General features: G+C 53.2%; 1 protein-coding gene across 17 annotated transcripts in view; it reads right to left on the bottom strand.

Moving 5' to 3' along the window:
- Nucleotides 1–19,941, bottom strand: part of CAMK2G (calcium/calmodulin dependent protein kinase II gamma) — a 63,464-nt gene extending 43,523 nt beyond the window's left edge. For 12 of the 17 annotated variants that reach the window (XR_004059970.1, XR_004059971.1, XM_030940270.1 and 9 more), the window contains exons 1-3: nucleotides 19,753–19,941; nucleotides 18,335–18,429; nucleotides 5,518–5,577 (exon numbers count right to left, since the gene is read on the bottom strand). Coding sequence is in view for 14 of the 17 variants with exons in the window: in XM_030940270.1 (XP_030796130.1) it covers nucleotides 5,518–5,577; nucleotides 18,335–18,429; nucleotides 19,753–19,817 (220 nt within the window). In the remaining 3 variants the exon portion in view is untranslated. The remainder of the gene's footprint in view (nucleotides 1–5,517; nucleotides 5,578–18,334; nucleotides 18,430–19,752) is intronic. The other 5 variants (XR_004059972.1, XM_030940258.1, XM_030940263.1 and 2 more) reach the window with 2 other exon arrangements.
- Between the last annotated feature and the right edge of the window lie 950 nt (nucleotides 19,942–20,891).

The following is a 20,891-nucleotide window of genomic DNA, read 5'->3' as shown; positions in this document are numbered from 1 at the left end:
GCAGCTGCTGCTCCCTCGCTTCCAAAAGGACTTTCCACTTAATTAAAAATTTGCTATTAAAAAGCATTAAAGTGTGTAATACAAATAATCTCCTGGAAATCAGCTGTCCCAGAAGCTACAGACCAACTCCATTAGGGAGGTGACTAACAGCAGCAGCATGGGGAGCTAACAGGACAGCAGGTGTGATGCTGACAATCATCTCAGAGAAGTGTAGCCGCTCAGCTCTGCCTGGGCCTGGCGCTGAGCCCTCCCTCAGCCAGACCCCCACCCCATGCCCAGCATCACCCCATGCCCCACACCACCCTGCCCCCACCCAGCAGAGCAAGGCCAAGAACAGGGCAAGAAGTGCAGGCACCCAGGCCTCTGCCTAGACATGGAGTCATTGGCGTCTGCCCTTCTCCAGGAAGGCCACACACAGAGCCCAGGTGGGAGGAAGCCGGGGGAGGGAATTAGAAGAGAGGAGCAGCAAAGGAAGACTAATCCTTCCAGGCCACCCAGCGGAGAGAACAGCTTTGATGTGTGCCCCAGAGCAAGGCGCCCGCCAAGACAAGGAGGGATGGAGGAAGCCGTATCCGAATAAGACTGCTATCGATATTTTTTTAATTTGTAAAGAAATTAACAGGGCACTGAAGACAAGAGGAGAAATGACTTTGCCATTCTAAATGCCTACTTAGCAACAGCAGATTCATTCTTTCTTTTTTTTTAAGAGTCAGGGTCTCACTATGTTGCCCAGGCTGGGCTAGAGATCCTGGTCTTGAGCCATCTCCTGTCTCAGCCTGAGAGGCTGGGACTACAGCTGTGAGCTACTGCACCCCATTAGATTCTGATAATAACAATCTAAATCTAAGAACTAACACTTAGTCGAGCTGTCCCTGTGTGCCGGCGTTGTTCCATGGGCTCCACGTGTATTACTGTATTGAACCCTCACACCAACTGCGCAGGGTAGCTACTTACATACAAATAACCCCATCTGACTGGAGAGGAAACTGAGGCTCCATAAGAAACCTGCCCAAAATCACACTAAGCAGCGGAACCTGGACTTGAAGCCAAGACAAACCAACATCAAGATTCCTGATATTGCAGTTGCTTGGAAGTCACCTTCTCAAACTCTTAGGCAAAGGAACTCTAATCTGTCCCCCCTACCCCTGGCCATTCTGACTGGCTTGACAATGTCCACTGGGCAGCTACCCTGGAGCAGGCGAGGCTGTACATGCTACAAATGTGGCTGTGAAGAAGATGAGCCGGCCCTGCCACCTGGAGCTGCCAGGCAAAGAGGGAAGACAGGCTTTAAACCAGCAATTACACAAATGCTTAACTAAGCACAACTGTGTCATGCTGTGAGGCAGGAGCAGAGGGACTATGGATGCGTAGAATAAAATAATCTGACACCCAGCCTGTTCCAGAGTAAAGACAGAGCATGAAGGCCAACAAGGGCCAGGCCACGTCCATCGACAAGAAGACGTGGGGAAAGGAGTATAAAAGCATTTACTGCATTTCAGCAACAAACCTAATTGCTGTTCTTTAAAAACCATGAAAGACAGAACAGGCCAAAACACCTACAAACCTTTACTTGATATTTCATGTCTTCAAGGACTGAGATAGCCACAACCCAAATGTTGTGGCTATTTCCAATTCTTTAAAAACTACCCAACAATATGCCACATTTTAACTAACATCTTTCTCCAAAAAGCACTGAAAAAGTGTTGCTGTTAAAAATATCTGCAGCAATAACACAGTGGGAAGGAGGTCCTGTTGCCATGGGGGCTTGTAGGGGACTGAGCTGCCCCCCAAGAGTTTGCTGTGGCAGGGCTCCCCCCACCCCCACTCTGGGGACAGGGATGTAGGAACTGCACAGTCATGATTCAATGTTTCTTTTTATTTGCAACTGTTTCTTCGCTACACTTACTGTTAGCTGAATGGGTACTAGGCTCAAGGGTCAATGGTCAAGCTTGAATAACTTGTGAACTGAGTCCAGGCTGGGGGTCTTGAAGAGATCACTTCTAGGGGCTGGAATCTCCGTTTTCATCATCTCCCTCCTAGCCTCCTTTCCTGGCTGAACCCTTTCATAACAACTCCACGAAGGGACCCAGATAACAAAACAGAGCCAGGCACAGAGGAGTTAAATAACTTGCCAGAGGTCACAGTTACTAATTAGCAAATCCCAGATTCAACCCCCAAATCTGGATGCGACTCCAAAGCTGCAAACATTGGCTTTTCCAAGTATAGACCAGCATGCGGACCAGTAGCATGAGCATCAGCTGGAGACTCAAGTCCTACCCCAGACCCCCTGAATCGGAATCTGAATTTTAACATGATCCCTGGTGAGTCATAAGCACATAAAAGTTTGAGAAGTGCTACTCTAAACCACGATGCTAGACTATGATCCAAACTGCTGGGGCAGCTCAGCACGAAGGAAGACAGAGTCTATTCATTAGAGGACTTGAGAGCAGGGAGCAGGCAGATCACAGGTAGAACAGACTTCATTCAGACCTCAGACTTCACACAGCGTCTCCTCCTCTCAACTCCCCACTGCTGGCCACACTCCCAGCACCATTTGGAGTTCGGCAGTGTGCCTTCCACCCAACAGGCATTTTGTTGTTTGTTTGTTTGTTTTTAATTAATAAACTTTATTTTCAAAGTAGTTTTAGGTTCACAGCAAAATTGAGCGGAAAGTACAGGGTGTTCCCAAATACCCGAGAGAGAGCGTTCCCAAATACACCATGTCCCCCCACCACACACAGTCTCCCCCACCATCAACACCTCCCACTGGAGTGGTAGATTTGTTACCGTCTATGAACCCACACTGACTCATCATCACCTAAAGTCCAGAGTTTATATCAGGGTTCACCACTCTTCCAACAGGCTTTTAACTTCTGGGACAGAATATCTAGCTATTAAGGGGAAACAGCATGGCTGGCCCCTAGCACCAAATGCCCCATCTGAATTCAGTGCCTCCAAGTCTGACCGCAGCCGGGGCTGACCACGTGCTCTCTGCTCTAGCTTCCTCGACTGTGCACTGCTCTTGGGCTGGCCCGTTTGTTTCTCTTTGGGATGGAGTTCAAGAGGCCAGAGCCAAAAGGGTCACAGTTCTGAAGGACAGCGCAGTGGAGAGAGGAGAGGAATAGTGAATTAGGGGCACAAAATTGCCTCCTCTCCTGCCACAAGCCAGGTCCAGATCCATGGCAACCGCAGCCTCCTGGACCTGCAGCTCCGCCACATCTCCAAGAGCCCTGGTTCCCACCGGATGCTGGAGCTCCCAGGACACAGTCCTGACTCCCACTTCCCTCTGCCCACCCTCAACCCCAGAATCGGTCCTCGGACCAACCTCCTTAGGACCTGGGAGCAGTCATGAAATGGAAGCACAGTTCTAGGAAATCAGAGGCCAACATAGTGACTGTGCCCGACCTGGCCTCTGAGCAGACGGCCAGGATAGATGGTCTCCGCCTGCCTCCATTCTGAGCCCAGGGCAGATGGTGAAAGGAAACGGCCAGCAAATGAAGTGAAGTCTAAGAGGTAAAAAAGTATGTATTTAATTCTAGAAATAAATAAAAAGATGCCTAGGGCTTTTTTCTGCTAGAATTCTATTTTGTCGTTCGTTAATTTCTCAATTGTCTTCATTATACCCTGACCCGTCCGTGGTCAACCCACCTTTGTCGCGGGTGATGCGGACGTGGTTCTGCCTCCCGCATCGCTGACACCTAGCTGCTGTTCTCCTGCCTACATGAGGTCAGATTATCACTGCTGTACCAGTTGGTCACAAGGAGCATAAAATAAAGGAAGTTACCTTCCTCAGATATTGAGACCCAGGTCTGGAACATCAAAATGCTTCTGGGCTTATGGGTGGCTTTAGTCACGTACATGCTTTTTCTTCCTGTTCTGGAACTTCTAGGTCAGAGGTCACAAGCTTGCAAGGCCTACAGGGGCCCAGGTGGGCAATGCAAATGTGAGCTCATAGTGGGTGACAAGGACGGTGGCCAGCGGGCTGCAGGGGCAGGCACTGCTCCCCACAGCTCCTTCTCGCCATGCAAGGTGGGGACTCAGCAGAGCTGAGCCTTCTGACTGGAAAGGCAAGGGAATAGATTTTTTTTCTTCAAAATGTGAAATCTCATTTTTAAATATTGGCAAATAATAAAAATATTTTTAGACCACTGGGCCAGCCAAGCAAAACATGCCTGAATCCATGACTGCTGTTCTAGGTGTTTCCCTCTGTGGGCCCTCTCCTACCCAGGGCAACACGTCAGTCCCCAGTGCGCTATTTTCAGGTAAAGGCCTAACCTCAGAGACCACCTAGGAGCTCCAGTAGTTCTGAGGCCAGGAACCCACCAGCTGAGAGGTGCTGGCTCTGCAGAACACACTGCATCAGGCAGAGCCGATCGCCACCAGCCACGCCAATCTGCTTTGGGTGTAATCCAAGCTGCTGATGGCCATCCACAAAGCCCTGCACAGCTGACGTTCTGACTACCTCAGAGCTGCTCCTCTCCCAGAGGGCTAGAGCAGGACCTCAGCCTTTCCCTGACAGAGCTCACTTTGAGTGTTCTAGCCCGAGACCTAGGAAGCCAGGGGCTGGGTAGCTCTGAAGGAAGCATTAGGCTTCAGCAAGTCACCTCACAGCCCTGGCTGCCAATAGAGCAGAGTAGGCGGCCTCCGGGGCACGGTGGGAGCCCCGATATTTAGGCCATGCCTGAGGAGCACAGAACACGTGTTGTCTTTTGTGATGACTCAGGGCTTTTAGGGAAAACCTAGGAGATGCTCCTTGCTTTGCCTCAAGTCAACACTGGGGCTTCTGCTCAGACACTGCAGCCAGCCCAGCTTCTGTCCCTTCTGCAAGGAGCACCAAATCAGGGCCAACACTTTTGGCAAAGACGGTTTCAGCTGAACAAAGTAAAACTGAGCCAGAGTGGGTTGAGGCAGGCTTTAGCACAACCAACAATGTTCTCTTGTCCCCCAAGTCAGGGTGGGAGCAGGGAGAAATCCTCTTTTTTCTCCTTCCCCATCTGAGTGGTTCCTGCCATCCCTTCTCCAGAGAAGCCAGGCGAGGGGGCAGCTTGCTTTCCTGGCTCTGGGGAATACAAATGGGAGCACCATGGAAACCCCCAGAGTGTGCAGGACACTGCAGCAGGAACAAAACTCTTTCAGGTCCACAAACAAAATCCTGACCCTTTCATGAGGGCTGTGGATGGCCCCTGGTGAGGGATGCTGGCAGGCTAGGAGCCCGGAACCTCACACGCTGAGGACCCTGGACCTCAGCCCAAAGACAGAAGGAGAAAGGGAAGAAATAGCGTCCTATTCTGATGCCTCACACCCCAGCCCTGAGAAGGTGCCGCAGTGATGCAGATACTCAGGTCTCTAAACTGAATGCCCCAGAATTCTGAGACACAGTTGCTATCCTGCTCATGTAAAAACAGACACCAGGTGAAGGTCCACAGACAGAGGTGATCCCACACACAAAAGCAGTGGATATCTGTTCTCCCTGCTTCTACAAAATACTCACAAAATGCTCCATGCCCAGGCACTCACCGATGTTTGGATGTTTCAGAAGTCGACATATCCGAGCCTCACGTTCTAGTTTCTGGTGATCTAAAAGCAGAAGAGAAAAAATAAAAGCCATCAACCATCCACTCTCCTTGTGGTCACCTTGTTATTCACATTCCTTCAGTTCTTAGGTACTAACTATGCACTTGTAATGATTTGCTGAAGTAATGCAGCAAGTCATGGCAATCCTGGAGACAGCTTCTTTTCCTTTCATTTTAGGTCTCACTGTCCCTCAGGCAGGAGTGTAGTGGCATGATCGCAGCCTCAAACTCCTGGGCTCAAGCAATCCTCCCACCTCAGCTCCTGAATAGCTAGAACTATAGGTGCCAGCCACCAGGCCTGGGCCAGATAGTTATGACCACCTTTTCCAGATGAGGAAATGACTTGAGGGTTTGCACACTTCGAGCCAGGGAGCAGCAGAGCTGGGATTTGAATCCAGGTCTTCAACTAAAACTCTGGTGCTCTTTCCACCACAACAGGGTTTCAGTGGCCTAGGGTGTCCAGAATCTTTTTTTTTTTTCTTTTTGAGACAGAGTCTCATTCTGTTGCCCAGGCTGGGGTGCAGTGGTACCATCTCAGCTCACTGCAACCTTCGCCTCCTGGGTTCAAGCAATTCTCCTGCCTCAGCCTCCCAAGTAGCTGGGATTACAGGCACATACCACCATGCCTGGCTAATTTCTTTTTTTTTTTTTTTTTTTTTTTTGCTTTTTTTTTTTTTTTGAGACAGAGTCTCACTCTGTTGCCCAGGCTGGAGTGCAGTGGCCAGATCTCAGCTCACTGCAAGCTCCGCCTTCCAGGTTCACGCCATTCTCCTGCCTCAGCCTCCCCAGTAGCTGGGATTACAGGCGCCCGCCACCTCGCCCGGCTAGTTTTTTGTATTTTTTAGTAGAGACGGGGTTTCACCGTGTTAGCCAGGATGGTCTCGATCTCCTGACCTAGTGATCCACCCGTCTCGGCCTCCCAAAGTGCTGGGATTACAGGCTTGAGCCACCGCGCCCGGCCATAATTTCTGTACTTTTAGTAGAGATGGGGTTTCACCATGTTGGCCAGGTTGGTCTCGAACTCCTGACCTCAGGTGATCTACCCGCCTCGGCCTCCCAAAATGTTGGGATTACAGGCATGAGCCACCACGCCTGGCCCAGAATCTCTTTCTTGTTAGGAATACTAACAATAGCTAAGTTATACTGAGCACCTAATATATACTTGGCACTGGCTAGGGGTTTTGCATATATTCTCTACATAGTCCTGATGGCAAGCCTGAAACATAATGATGCTGATAATAAAGAGGCTGATGATCAAGACAATGATGACTTAAAATAATAATAGCTAACATTTATTGAGAGCTTACTTCTACACCAGGCAGCTGCCTCTTTTAATTTATCCTAACAACTCTAGGAGGTTGGCATTAGTATGACGCCCATTTTATAGAAAGAGAAACCAGGACACAAATCTGCTTCTCCCCAAGGTCCTCTTGGCCACCACTGCTGTGAGCTTTGACCTCTTCACATTCAGATGCCAAGATTACTCGGTTTTGGTGGAATAACCAGAAATCCACAAGTCCCCAGATCCAAGTGAGCTGCGTGGGTCAATTCCTTCCACAGGAAGGCAGAGCTCCAGTACGTGGGAAGAGAGGATGCTACTCACAGCACGGAGGCCTCACAGCCCTCCCCCACTGTCCTTCCCTCTTTCTACTTGCTGAAATCCTGCCAAAAGTCACCTCCTTCATGAAGTCTTCCCTGCTCCTCTCGGTAGACTGTGACTTCTCCCTCCTACTCCACCCCCCCAATTTCCCAATGCACTTCTCACGATTCTCACATCATATATTACATCAGTTATCTTTCAGTTGCAAGCTCTTCGAAGGGCGGGGGTACCTTTCCGGGTAGTGCTTTCTAGAGTTCTTTCTGTAAACAGGGGCTTAATAAGGGTTTACCAATAACCACAGTAGTAGCCATAACAATCGCTTACTGAGCATTGACTACATACCAGGCAGAGGCATGGATTACCATATTTCATACCTACAGAAACTCTGTGAAGTAGGGATCTGATTAGCTCTATTATATTACTGAGGAAACAAGTTTAAAAAGATAGAGTAATCTGCCTAAGGTAACACGGACAGGCAGTGATGCAGGTGGTGTGAGCCTAGAGCCCTCTTTCTCCACCCCTGTGCTATTATGGCCAGATAAAGAATGGTGAGAGTTAAGACTCCAGGCTTTGGAGGGGGTCCAAAAGGAAGAGGGTCCAGTTCACCCCGAATTATCCAGGACCGGGCACGCGCCTCCACATCCATAGCTGCCAAGCTATTCCTGTCTCCCTGCCTCTACCCTAAACAGCAAAAAGCCTCTGTAAATTTTCCCATGGCCCTCACAATGATCCCATCAGGTGAATGCTATGATTGTCCACATTTCCAGATGACGAAAGAAACGGAGGCCCAGGGAAGTTAAGTAACTTGCCCAAGATCCCACAGCAGGAAAGGGATAGAACTGGGATTCAAACCCAGGCCTGTCAGTTTGAGATAATGTAGGGATTATGAACTAGAAGAAATTCACATTTATTGTTTCACTAACCAAACCCAGCTTTGTCCTAAACTTTCCCTCTAGCAACAGCTCTACTTTGTGGAAGGAGGTGGGGACAGGCAGAGATTAGTTCCTACTGCCCAGCTAATCCATCCCAGCTGCCCAAAGATCTGGGTCAGACCTTCCTTCCCGTCCCTGGGTTTAGCATGACTACCGACCAGGATGCAGCCAGGAGAACCCCAAGTAACTCCCAACTCCCAGATCACCTGGCATCCCCTGGTCCCAGGCACAGGGATATGGCCAGTGACCTCCAGAAGCAGGGCAGTCAAGGAGGCTGTAACAGCCTTGCCTGGTGGCTGGGGGGCTTGCTTCTTCCAGATCTGGCAGGATGTTGACATGACCCCACCTTCCTTCCATCCCTGGACTTGAGATGGAGGTACCAAGCTAGGCAGCCCCAAAGCTACAGACCCACAGCCCTCTCTCTGGGCACACACCTCACCACCCTCCAGTCCATAACTCTCGGGCTTGGTTGCCTGGGTAGGTGCAGGAGAACAGCATCTTGCAATGCGGAGGTGGCAGCTGAGGGAAGGCCCAGATTAATGTTTATCTCCTTCCTTAAGTCTCTTACTAGCTAATGGTTATAGTCCCACAACAGCAACAGCACTAAAAATAAGGGCACTCTGATTTACCAGTGACTTCGAGTGGAGAGGAGACACACAGACTCAGGCTCCCAACTCCTCAAAGGAGCTGCCCAGTGTCCAGAGGGTCCTTGTTGGCCTCTTAGTTCAGCCTTAACTCCAAGGAGCTGAGCCCTGTGTTCCGGGCAAGGCCCAGGTCTTCTCTGAACCCCAGGAATGCACCTTGATCCTCATTCTAATTCTAAGCTGTAGAGTATGGCAATTAACAACACATCGGTTGTGGAGTCAGACAGCCCTGGACTGAGCTCAACACTGCCACATCTGGCAAGCTATTAAACCCACCCGAGCTTCATTCATTCCTTCAAGAAATATTTATTGTGGCTGGGCACAGTGGGTCACACCTGTAATCCCAGTCCTTTGGGAGGCCGAGGTGGGTGGATCACTTGAGGTCAGGAGTTCAAGACCAGCCTGGCCAAGATGGTAAAACCCCATCTCTACTAAAAATACAAAATTTAGCCAGACATCCTCACTGGAACCCAGGAGGTGGAGGCTGTAGTGAACCAAGATTGAGCCACTGCACTCCAGCTTGGGTGACAGAGCGAGACTCTGTCTCAAAAAAAAAAAGAGAAATATTTACTGAGGCCTACTATGTGACAGGCAGTATTCGAGATGCTAGGAAGACAGTGGTGAACAAAACAGACAAAAATCCCTGCCCTCATGGAGCTGACACTCTAGTGGATTGTATGCGGGGGAGGGACAGACAATAAGAAAACTCAATGGCACATTAGACATTACAGCAAGTGCTGCGTAGAAAAAGCAGAGAAAGCAGGGAGTGTAGATTTAAGTAGGGCAGTCCAGGAAAGCCTCAGTAAGGAGGTGACATTTGATTAGGACCCAAAGGAGGTGAGACAGTGAGCCAGGCATATTATGTTGGGAAAGAGGTTTCTCACTTCTTTTTTTTTTTTAAGACTGAGTCTCGCCGGGCGCGGTGGCTCAAGCCTGTAATCCCAGCACTTTGGGAGGCCGAGATGGGCGGATCACGAGGTCAGGAAATCGAGACCATCCTGGCTAACACGGTGAAACCCCGTCTCTACTAAAAAATACAAAAAACTAGCCGGGCGAGGTGGCGGGCGCCTGTAGTCCCAGCTACTCGGAGGCTGAGGCAGGAGAATGGCATAAACCCGGGAGGCGGAGCTTGCAGTGAGCTGAGAACCGGCCACTGCACTCCAGCCCAGGCGACAGAGCGAGACTCCGTCTCAAAAAAAAAAAAAAAAAAAAAAAAAAAAAAAAAGACTGAGTCTCGCTCTGTCGCCCAGATTGGAGTACAGTGGCATGATCTCGGCTCACTACAAGCTCTGCCTCCCGGGTTCATGCCATTCTCCTGCCTCAGCCTCCCGAGCAGCTGGGACTACAGGCACCAACCACCATGCCCGGCTAATTTTTTTGTATTTTTTAGTAGAGACGGGGTTTCACCGTGTTAGCCATGATGGTCTCGATCTTCTGACCTCGTGATCCGCCCTTCTTGGCCTCCCAAAGTGCTGGGATTACAGGCATGAGCCACTGCGTCCGGCCAAGAGGCTCCTCACTTCTAAAATGGAGACAGCAAGATCTGAGGTTTAACTGAGGTGGTACAGGTCAAGAGTTTTGCATAAGGTCTGGCATATAGCTCCTTTCCAAGGGCCCAGTGAGAAGCTTGACAGGGTCTCCTGGGCTGGGCCTGTGGCCACAGCTATCACCAGAGACACTGTGAATGGCACCCACTGTCCCCTCAGCCCAGGCAGATGCAGGGTCTGCAACACAGCAACTAAGCCCTCCTGCCTGGCTTCTGGGCTCCCCACATGGTCCTCCATTGCAGTCCTGGGTGTGGAGTGTCCCTCCCTGTTTTAGCGGGGCCCATCAGTGTCTACAGTCTGCAGGTGATGGGCAGCAACAGGGGCTCCTCAGAGAGAGGGGAACACCGCAGGATGTGCCACTGTCTGCTTCCCTCCTCTTCCTCGCAGCCGTGGCACCCTGCCATCCACAAGCTCTCCTCAATGAACAGAGAGGTTTCTGCCTGCCATGCTCTCCCCGTTCCTGCCGCCATGCACCGCCCAGCTACCACCCAGCCTCTCCAGCTGTTGTCTCCTGTCTCTTCCCCTGACGCTTCCTGTCCTGTAGTCACCTCCAGGGCTGCCCCACAGCACCTCCAGGGCGCCTTACAGCTGCAAAAAAGCAGAGGGTCCACCCCAGCAGCAGCGGCAGCAGAGGGGTTCCAGGATGGAGTAGTGGTTTCTAGATAATCTTTCCCAATGGCAAGGGCATCCCAGCTGGACGCAGCATCCCCAACCCCAAAAAGGGCAAGGCCACTGAACGGGCTTGGTCTACAGTGGGAGGACCCTGGCTCAGTATCCCAAGGTGCTGCAAAGGTATCTCCCTTGAGACAGCCCTCCTTCCAGTGACCACTAGGGAGATGCTCAGACCTTCCAAGGTGGACCCTCCTCCACCCACCTTTCTACCAGGCTCATCCCCGCCCCTCCCACAGCCCAGCCCCCCCTTCCTGTTTGACAACAGCCACTTCCCGCTTTTGCACAGGGCCACTTCCTGCCTGCCTGTGTGCTACTGCCATGGAGAGACCCACCCCTGCCGGCCTTCAGCCCAGCTCCAACCACAGCCCTCTTCAGGTTTTCCCCATCATGAGCAGAGGTAGCAACAGGAGCAGAAAGCAGAAGCGGCTCCAGCCCTTCCCCAGCAGCCTGTCCAGGCCACAGTGGTCTGAGCCCAGGCCAGAGCTAGGCCCTGGGAAACAAGGATCCTAGAAACCCAGCCTCTCCCGCCTTCTGCCCAAGTGCTTTAGGACTTGGTCCAAGGCTCCACGATTCACAGGAAGGGCAGCAAGAAGTGACCAGATGCACCGAGGGAGGTAGAAAAGAGGAAGCAGATAGGGAGGTGATAGCGTGCAGCCAAGGGGTGCACCAAGCCTGCCCTTGAACCACCTCCCCCTCTGGCCTGAAGACAGAAGCCTACTCCAATGCCCTTTCCTTCCTCTGCCGGGTCAGGGGACCAGGGAGGGCTGGCCACAGACTCTCCATGGCCCTCTCAGAGATGAGCCTGCTTGACATAGTGACATTTTCCTAAAAAAAAAAAAAAACCACACAAATGACAGCACTAGCTTCAAATAAGATCCTGCTGCCACCTAAACATACAACCCTCTGTACGTGGGAAAGGATGTACATTCCTACTCTGACTGAGGGCTCTCCCAAGTTCCAATCTCAAAGGCATCCTTAATTTTGCAAACGGTATTTTGCAGGTCTGTGCCTGTGACCCCAAACATGGATGTGAGAAGTTTCCTGCAGCCCCACTGATTTCAGGGCTCGATGGGAGGCAGCCTCACTTGCTGCCCTGCTGAGTGCCCCTCATCTTCTTTCCAAGCAACAGAGGCTCCTGTCTCGCCCCCTTGGGGTCACTCTGAGCAGAAACAAGGACACGGCAGGGATTTGGTGTCATAATCCACCTTCCCCAGCTGCTTATGCACAGCCCTGGGCCTGGGGCACTGACCAGTGGGATTCCCAAGCCACGATCCCACCGACCTCATCCTGACACTGCGACGCCACATCCCTCCCTCTTTGAATCTCACTCTAAAGGTGCAAAGAGTCTCCAATTAAAAGCAAAGTCCGTCCACCACGCAAGAGCAGGACCACGGCTTCTAATGCCCTCACCCATGTACACCTGGTGACTAGCTGGGGGATGTGATACAGAGGGACGGGGCCTGAAATGTGCCCATGTGAACCCCCAAGGCTCTGTGCATGTACCCAGCATCCTCCCCTTATCTTCAGCCCTTACTCACGCAGTTTTAACTTGGTGACACAAAGACCTGAGCCCCACTTTGGCCTCTGGATCTCAAGGCAAGGGAAGCTTTAAGGAGGGAGAGAGGCTCCAAGAAATGCCCCACAGCGAAAAGGCCCTAAATCAGCTTTGACGGAGAAAATCCCCAAGGGGTCACTAGCAAGCCCCAAGAAGGCAAGGCTCTGCCTGGGGACACTCTGGCTGCTCTCAAGGGCCAGAAAAGGGTCAGCCGTCGTGTTCTCCATGGCCCCCGGCAGGGCTCCTGGTGCCTGCAGCCTTTGCCCACTGTTTTGGTGACATTTCCTTCATGGTAACCAGCCCCAAGTAAAACATCCCAGGAAGCAGCCCCTAAAAATAGCTCCTCCCAGGGCAGCAGCAAGCAGGGGGGAGGGGAAAGAAAGGGAGGAGAAAAGAGGGGAGCAGATGGGAAGCTGCGGCTGCTGCTGATAGGGCCCAGGAAGCGGAGATGGTGTTGGGGAGGAGTGGCTGGAAATCTCCCCACCGCACAGCCCAGAGAGGTGGGTACAGATGGGAATGGGGCCTCAGCCAGCAACGAGGAGGGATTTGCTCCACCAGGCTTGGAGCTTGGGGCTTAGATGGAGAGGTGTGAGGTGATATGCCAAGATTCATCACAGGAACAAAGTATCCAGAACCTGTGTTTTAAAGAAAGGCTCCAAGAAGTGGGTGGAGGCCACACTGACTGAGGATGCTGGGTCTGAGCCCTGGCAAAGTCACAGGCACCTGCAGCGCAAAATCAAAAAAAAAAAAGACCCCAGACAAAGCTTTTGTGCCTTGGTTTCCCCAGCAGTCCTGTGGCAGATCTGTCTGGCCATGGGCAGATGACAAAGGGGCTCTGCAGAGAGGCATTCAAGAGGTGCAAAGTGCCCATGTCCTCCTGTCACCACCCTTTTGGCACCCATGGGATCAGGCCCTTGTTGGTCTGCCAAAGCTGTTCAGAGAACAGCAAGCATAGAGATGGGAGGAGGAATGGTCACATACAGCCTCCCCTTCCCTGTCTCCAGCCTCAGCAGAGAATGGGGTCAGCCACTCACCTCTAGGGTTTCAGCACAGCTTCTAACAAGGGTATGGTGACAAGGGACCAGAGGAAGCAGCAGGAAGAAGGCAGAGGCCTCCCTGATGGGACAGGGTAACTTTCCCACCTCCATCCCCACACCGTGATGCAGCACCCCAAGTCACTCTGGGAAGGCAGGTGGGAGGGGAGGGGGACAGGCCAGTGTTGTGTGCGCTAAGGCCCACAGCTCAACGTGACCACATGACAAAGCAGAAGACTTCGCACGGAGGAGGGACCTGCAGTCGGCTTCCATCCCTTCAGGAGAGAAGGTAGAGGCGTTCCATCACCGATATGCAGGATGCCCATTTTTCTGTTTACAGAAATTGGCCTGTTTTACCCTCAGGAGGAAGGCATGGTTTTGCACACAGCCTCCTTAAATGCTTCCTCGAGGCCCGTGTTCCAGTGCTGTGTGGATTTCTCTTCCTTCTCCCACTCCCTGCATTGCTGCTTCCCCCTCCCTTCTCTTTCCCTCACTTCACCCAGATCCTTAACAGGAAAGTCTCACTTGGAGATACCACAGGGGACACAAATGTCATGGGGGCTACTCAGGCCAACACTAAGGGGGTGGGGATTCTCAGCTGGCACCATCCAGGGGATCCCATTTCAGTCCCCAGGGCCAGCTGGACCCAGAAAGGGACAGCCTTTACCCTTCTGGTGGCCAACATGCCACAACCCAGCTTGCCGCAGCCTCAGACACAGACACCCCAATCCGGAGGCCCAGAACGAGGCCCCTAATCACAGAACAGCCCATGTGCACAGATGGCCACATAGCAGCAGACACACAATCTGGAGAAGGCTGGGCCAAGGTGTGTCTGCTGAATTCCAGAGGGCATGGCAAGAGCAACTGTTGTTGCAGATTTTAGGTGGCATCTCTTAGAGTGGCTCATGCCTCACCTGCATGAAATTCACTGGAGCATGTGTTAAAAATGCAGATTCTGCAGCCCCACCCTAGACCTCCTAAAGCAGAATCTCTGTGGCTAAAGTTTGGAAATCTGCATTTTTTAAACCAAGTACTCAGGGTGATCCTTATGCACACTAAAATTGAAAATCACTACTTGGAAGAGATCTCAACAGTGGCCCTACAGTGCCATTAGTGACAAGGAAGGAGGAATCATCAGCTAAATGTCTGCCTACATCTCCCACTCTGCCTTATGCCCCAAGTACAGGTCTTTATCCTCATCTGTCCTCTCTTCCAGCAGCCGTATCAGGTCTGCAGCCTGGCTCCCTGGATCAGAAAGGGAGGACTCAAGCCTGTAGCAGGGTACAAGGGCTCTGGCAACTTGACTCTGAGTTTCCTGGGAGCCAAAGCCAAAAGGCAACCACGATTAGTTACATAGTCCTCTTGACCCATTCATTTAATGTGTATGTGGCCGGCATAAGTCAGGCACTTCGCTAGGGCCTGTCCATGAAGAAGTAAAGAAACACATAAGGACCCTTCCCTCACCTCCCAGGTCCTCACAAAGAGGAAAGCTTTTGCTTACATTGAGCTTCAAAAGAAATTTCTTCACATGGAATGCACAGATTAAATAAATATGTTAAAGTATTATAACAGATTTCATAACACCATTTCCAATAGCATCTCTTAGTAAGGCCAAGGGCATTACCCCAGTATCCATCTCGGTGAAAGCGACTAGAATCCAGATAAATGGTACATATACAGAAGTTTCTTCTGATGCTGATTGTTCTAGGGATAAATCCTAAATGATGTAGAAGAAAGGACCATTTGCCCTTCAACTGTAGCAATATGGGGGAAATACTTTGGATATAAGCAAAGAGAGCAGGATATAAAATGTTATGCTCCGCGAGGTGAAAATCTGTATGCATATGAATAAAGATAAGAAGGGAATATGAAGATTTAAAAATAAAAAAAGACATAAGGGCTCAGGCTCCTTGAGGGGGGTGCTCTTAAATCTTAAAATAACGACTTATCATTGCCATCACCTGGCCCACTAGCTCCTGCATCCAAGCCTATTTTAAATGCCTCCTTCGGCCTAGCGGAGCTAAGCTTGGAACCATGGGCTCCTTTAAGAGCCCAGCTCCACTCCTATCACGGTTCTGAAGCAAATGGAGTGACGTTATGTGACTTTCAGTGACTTTACGTAGACAGGCCCTCAGACAAAGAGTGCTCAATGCATATCCGCATGAACTCCCCACCCTACAACCTAGCTGCCAATGTGGGCCTCTGAGGCCATAGGGACAAGACACAACAGCCCAAAGGAAGGCTTCCTGTCTCAATCAAACCCCCTAGAAGACCAGGTGATCCCTCTCCCTGCCTCCCAGCCACCTCACCAAGGATGCCAAGAAGAAACAGCTCTATACCCTCTATCTTTTCAGTTTGTAGCCCAGAGAATCACAAGCAAGAAAGATAGCAGGCAGGAAGACCCAGTGAACACAGCAAGCCCCTTCAGACCTTCACAGATGACCCTGGTGGGCCCACGACATTCCCAGACACAGAAATCCAACACCTGCGGAGCCCTAAACAGACAGCGACGAGTGAAACCCAGCCCCAGTGCCTGCACCTTTATAAAATATACAGTGTAAACTGAGAGTCTGCAGGGAATCCATGGCCCTTACTCCCTAACCCCATGGGCACCAGCCCATGGCTACCCCAGCCCAGCTCTCTCCAGGAGCTCACATCCCCCATGCCCACAGCTATAGTCCAGCTCCACCTTGTTCCCTCCATCTCCAAGACAGGCCCTTTCCACTCTCCCACCTCCACACAGTACTGGCTGGCACTTACATATTCTGACCCCTCTGGCTGGCATCTGTGCCTATCATCTGTGCCTCTGTCCCAAAGTCAACCTGGCACATGAGGCCACACAACAGAGCCCAGTCTTGGCATATGCATCTTGGGAGAGGGGGAGTTTCTGTCTGAAGCATATACTTTTACACAAGAATCCTCTTCTTGAGCAGGGGAGAAAATCAAAGAGAAATCAAACCTCATGCAGTTTGGCCAGGGAAAGATATCTGTTGGGAAAGATGGGACAAGGTTGAAAGGAGGTGAGGAAGGGAAAGGGATGCTATCACACAGGTCATGGAAGTTCAGGCAGGTAGGAAAGGAGTAGGAAATGAAAGCCCCAGTCAGGCAGCTGCAGGAAGTCAGCACATCACCTTTCCTCATATCCCAGAATTCGGCTCCCAGCCGTCTCTCCTTCCCTTACCCCTGGGTCAGAGGACACTGGTGAGATAAGGATAGCAAAGCATTGCGTCATCAACTGGAGACACCAGACACCAGCCCCGTTTCTGATGCACCAGGGTTCTGCTGTGTGGGCATGAGAGGTATCCAGCCTCAAGCCATCGTTCCTGCCTGCACCTTCCATCCTTGGCCAGAGGATGTCTGCCAGAGAGCCCAGCCCCTGTTGTCCCCCCCACCCCCACTCCAGGGGAGGAGGGCATCTGACTGCCCACATATCTCTATGGCAACCATCCTCAGACTCAAGGTACCCAGAGAAAAAGAAAACAAACAAGTCCAACTTTATAGGCAATGCACACGAACAGGAAGAGGTGGAGCTGGATGGGAGTCAGAAATTAGTGCCCTACTAGGGGGATGGAGAGAGAGTCCCCAGCCAGGTGGTGGACAAGGCCCTGCTAAACAGGTCCCAGAACAACTGCCAATATGACAGAAGCCCAATGTCATCTCCATGAAATTGTAGAGCTTCTCTGAGCATTTGGGACATCTATTATGTCTCTTATCCCAGAGAAACTCGGGTCATTATCGGCCAAGGCCCATGTCTTCCCCAGGGCATGTGTCCTGGCTCCTAATATATTTATGGCATCCTGCTGCCCAGCCCTAATTCCATTCTCTGAGTCTCACAACCTTTGTTCCCCAGCTGCACCCTGCAGCCCTCCAAGATCTGACCTCTGTACTCACTAGACTTGTTCACAGAGCACTTCGCACAATGCTGGGTCTACACCTATCAGATGAGGTGAGTTCGGCAAGCACCCAATAGGAGGTTCAGAGAGTGCAGGTTCAAGGTGTGAAAGACAGGCCCTGACCCTCCCAGCCTCAGGTACTTGGGAGGATCTCGCAAGTGAGGCCCCAAGGCCTTGGCCTTTATGCTCCTCAGACTTGGAGGTAGTGCAGTTCCTGCCCAAACCAGGCCTTTGGGATTTCTAGACCATGAAGCATCACCCTCCACCTAGGACAGACTACATCTGCTGCTGCACCACCAACTTTGTAATTTGATCAAAAAAGCAATCAAGTTCATCTGGCAGAATTTGTTCCTAAGAAGCCCTCGCCAGTAGCAGCCTCCCCTGATGTTTACAGATTCCCTTCCCTTGGGAGTCTGTTCTGCCGCCTGGTGGGCAGGGGAGGCTGGCTTTGTCAGAGCTGCTCACTTACTGCATTTCCATCCTAAGTCACCACTGGGGCACAGGGACCAGGAAAGGGCTGCCGTAGCCACCACTGCCCCAAAGAGAGATGCTCTAAATGCCCCAAATAAAGAGCTCCCCGTTCCGTACCACCCACTACCCCCATATCCTCCACCTCCCTGAAGACCGAACTCCCTTGAGCCTTTGGGGGCCACTGCAGCTACCTGCATCTCTTCCTTCATTCTTTTGTACCTGGGCGCTTCCAGTCCCCCATGCAACTCCTTTTCTGGCTTCAGCTTGACAAAGTCCAACCAGTCTGAAATTCCAACTCCTCTCCAAGTGCTAAAACGCACAACCCTCAATTTCTGGGGCTTCTTCAGAAGAAACCTGGAGCCAGAAGCCCCTGGAGGCACCCTCAGGAAGAGGTCAAGACAGTGAACACTCACCCCGGGCAGACAACTTCTTGGTATTGATGATTTTTGCTGCGTACTCTTGCGTGGAGGTTTTCTTCACACACCTGCGGACCACAGAGAAAGCACCCCTGGAGGGAGAAGGGGGAAAGAACTGGGACACGGAGCAGGGCAGAGTGACACAGACACACTTCAAGTCTGGGGACGATGATGCTCCCACCACCAGACCTCTAGTCACACGCACACACACCGGCGCTGCGACCACCACCATCCAACATGAGGCAGAAGAACGCGGCCACCGCAGGTCACTGAACAGATGTGGGTGGTGTGCCGCGCTCCCACCCCCTCATCCAGTCCCTGGGCAAGGCAACAGCCTCCACCTCAGGCTGCACATCAGGAGCGGGTGGGCGACGCTGAAAACACACACCTGCTGCATCTCAGACAGCCCTGCGGTCCCGGCCAAGAGAACCAGGGCAGAAGGGAGCAGACAGACCCTGCCCTTCTCTCACCAGGAACAGTTGAGGGTCGGGGAAGGAGAGATTAAAAAGAGGGTATCATCCCCTGAAAGAGAAATCTCCCTCAACCATGGGGCAAAGTGAGGCTCAACCCCCCCTCCTCTCCCACAGCCGGCTTCATCTCACTGCATCCCGGCTCAACTGACAGCAAGGGAAGAGAGGACACAGTCAGACATCAAGAACTCCCCTTCCCATGTTATTTTCCTTGACGTCCCCCTCAATGGGAGCTCGCACTCTCAGCTCTGGAAACGTCTAGGGGGGCGGGCGGGGCGGGGGCTGCAGTGGCCGGGCTCGATGCCGCGGGTGGGGGTGGGTGGCTGGGGCTGCTGCAGCGGCCAGCTCAGTGCGGAGGGGAGGGGGATGCTGCGGCTGCGGCGCGGCTCCCGGGACCACTGCAGGGATAGGGGGAGGGGACGGGGGTGCCGCAGCACTGCCCAGCCGAGGGGCTGGGAGCCTGGAGCGGCACTCGCGGGGGGCGGGGTCGGGCGCCAAACAGCACCCTCCCCCACGCCCGGGCTCCGCAGCGGGGCCAGGGCTGCAGGGCCGGGGAGGGTCCTGAGTGCGAGGCGCGTGGGACCTGGGTTCAGGGTGCGGAGTGAGCAACCTGGCAGCGTTGGGAGGTGGCCGGGAGCAGGGCGCATGAAGGGTGCGGAGGGGCGGGGCTGGAGGGCACCCGGGAAAGGTCCGGGGGCTGCGGTGTCCGCGGCGGCGCGCGGGGAGCAGCGGCCCCGCCAACTGCTGCAGGGCGCCAAGGGGGATGCGAGGCAGGGCGCGGGGGGCGCGGGGGGCGCGGGGCCCAGAGGCGGCAGGCGGGAAAGGCGGGGGTGGGGCGGCCGAGGGGGCGCCGCAGCGGCCGGTGCAGGGCCGGGGGGCGGGGCGAGAAGCCGCATAGCGCCCGGGCGGCAGGGCAGGCAGGGGACCGCGGCGGGCGGGCCGTACTTGCCAAGCTCCTCGAAGAGCTGGTAGTCGTCGGTGAAGCGGGTGCAGGTGGCGGTGGTGGCCATGCTGGCGGGCGGGCGGACGCGGCGGTGCAGCCCGCGCCGACGTCGGTGCACAGTCACCGCCGCCCGGCCGAGGGAGCAAGAGGAGGAGACGGGGCTGAGCCCGGCAGCACCGCGAGACTTTACCGGGGAGAGCGAGGGAGGGAGGGACACCCCCGCGCCGCCCGCCAGCCCGCCCCGCCCCCAGCCCCGCCGGCCCCCGGCCCGCCCCCGGGGAGGGGCCTCCCGCCGCCGGCCCCGCCCCTCCCCGGAGCCGCCCGCACTGGGCCAGGCGCGCTGGGCAACCGAGGGGAGGGGGTCCCCGATCCGGTCCACCCGTCCGGGCAGACCGAGCTGGAAGGTTCGCGACTTATGGGCTCGTCCCGGGGCGGACCCCGCGCAGGCTCGGGAACGTGCATGCGAGGGTGCGTGTGTTAGGAGTGTAGGGGTCTGGACCGCTGAGCTCTCTGGACGGGACCCACACGCGGGTCCCAAGCCCCCAACCGGGCTCCTAGCATGTGGGGAGAGAGCCAAGGTCAAGGAGCCTGTGCCAGGTTGCATGCCCGGGAGGCGCCCCCAGCCTGCGCAGAGCCAGCTGCCAGCCGCCTTCCCTCCGGGAGCTGGCAGTCTAGACTTGTGCAACCACCAGGGCCATTATTAGAAAGAAACCCTTCAGGCACGGGTTGATCAGGGAGACCAGGCCAGGGACAAGGAAACAGGTAGGACTCTGCCTCCCTGCACCGTAACTGCAGAGATGAAAGAGTATTCTCTATCCGGCCAGCAGTGAAAGGGGTGAAGTGGGAAGACTCAGAAAGCTTTGCTTTGTGCAGTGGGGGCTAGAAGAGAAAGTGGAAGAAAGGGGAAATCCCCATATTCTTGCAAGGCACCCTCTTACTTTTATTTTCTGGCATCTACCACATTTTGTAATGAGGCATTGACTGGTATGAGGGGCAGTAGAGCTATCTCATAGCTGTCTAAGAGTGAACTTGCATCAGACTGCCTGGCTTGGATTTCTGGGCAACTCACTGATGAGCTCCGTGACCTTGGGTAAGTCACTTAATCTTTTTTTTTTTTTTTTTTTTTTTAGACAGAGTCTTG

This window comes from Rhinopithecus roxellana, chromosome 11 (assembly GCF_007565055.1).
Source record: "Rhinopithecus roxellana isolate Shanxi Qingling chromosome 11, ASM756505v1, whole genome shotgun sequence".
Lineage (NCBI taxonomy): Eukaryota > Metazoa > Chordata > Mammalia > Primates > Cercopithecidae > Rhinopithecus > Rhinopithecus roxellana.
The sequence above is the reverse complement of the archived record's forward strand: the minus strand, read 5'-3'. Positions and strand labels throughout refer to the sequence as shown.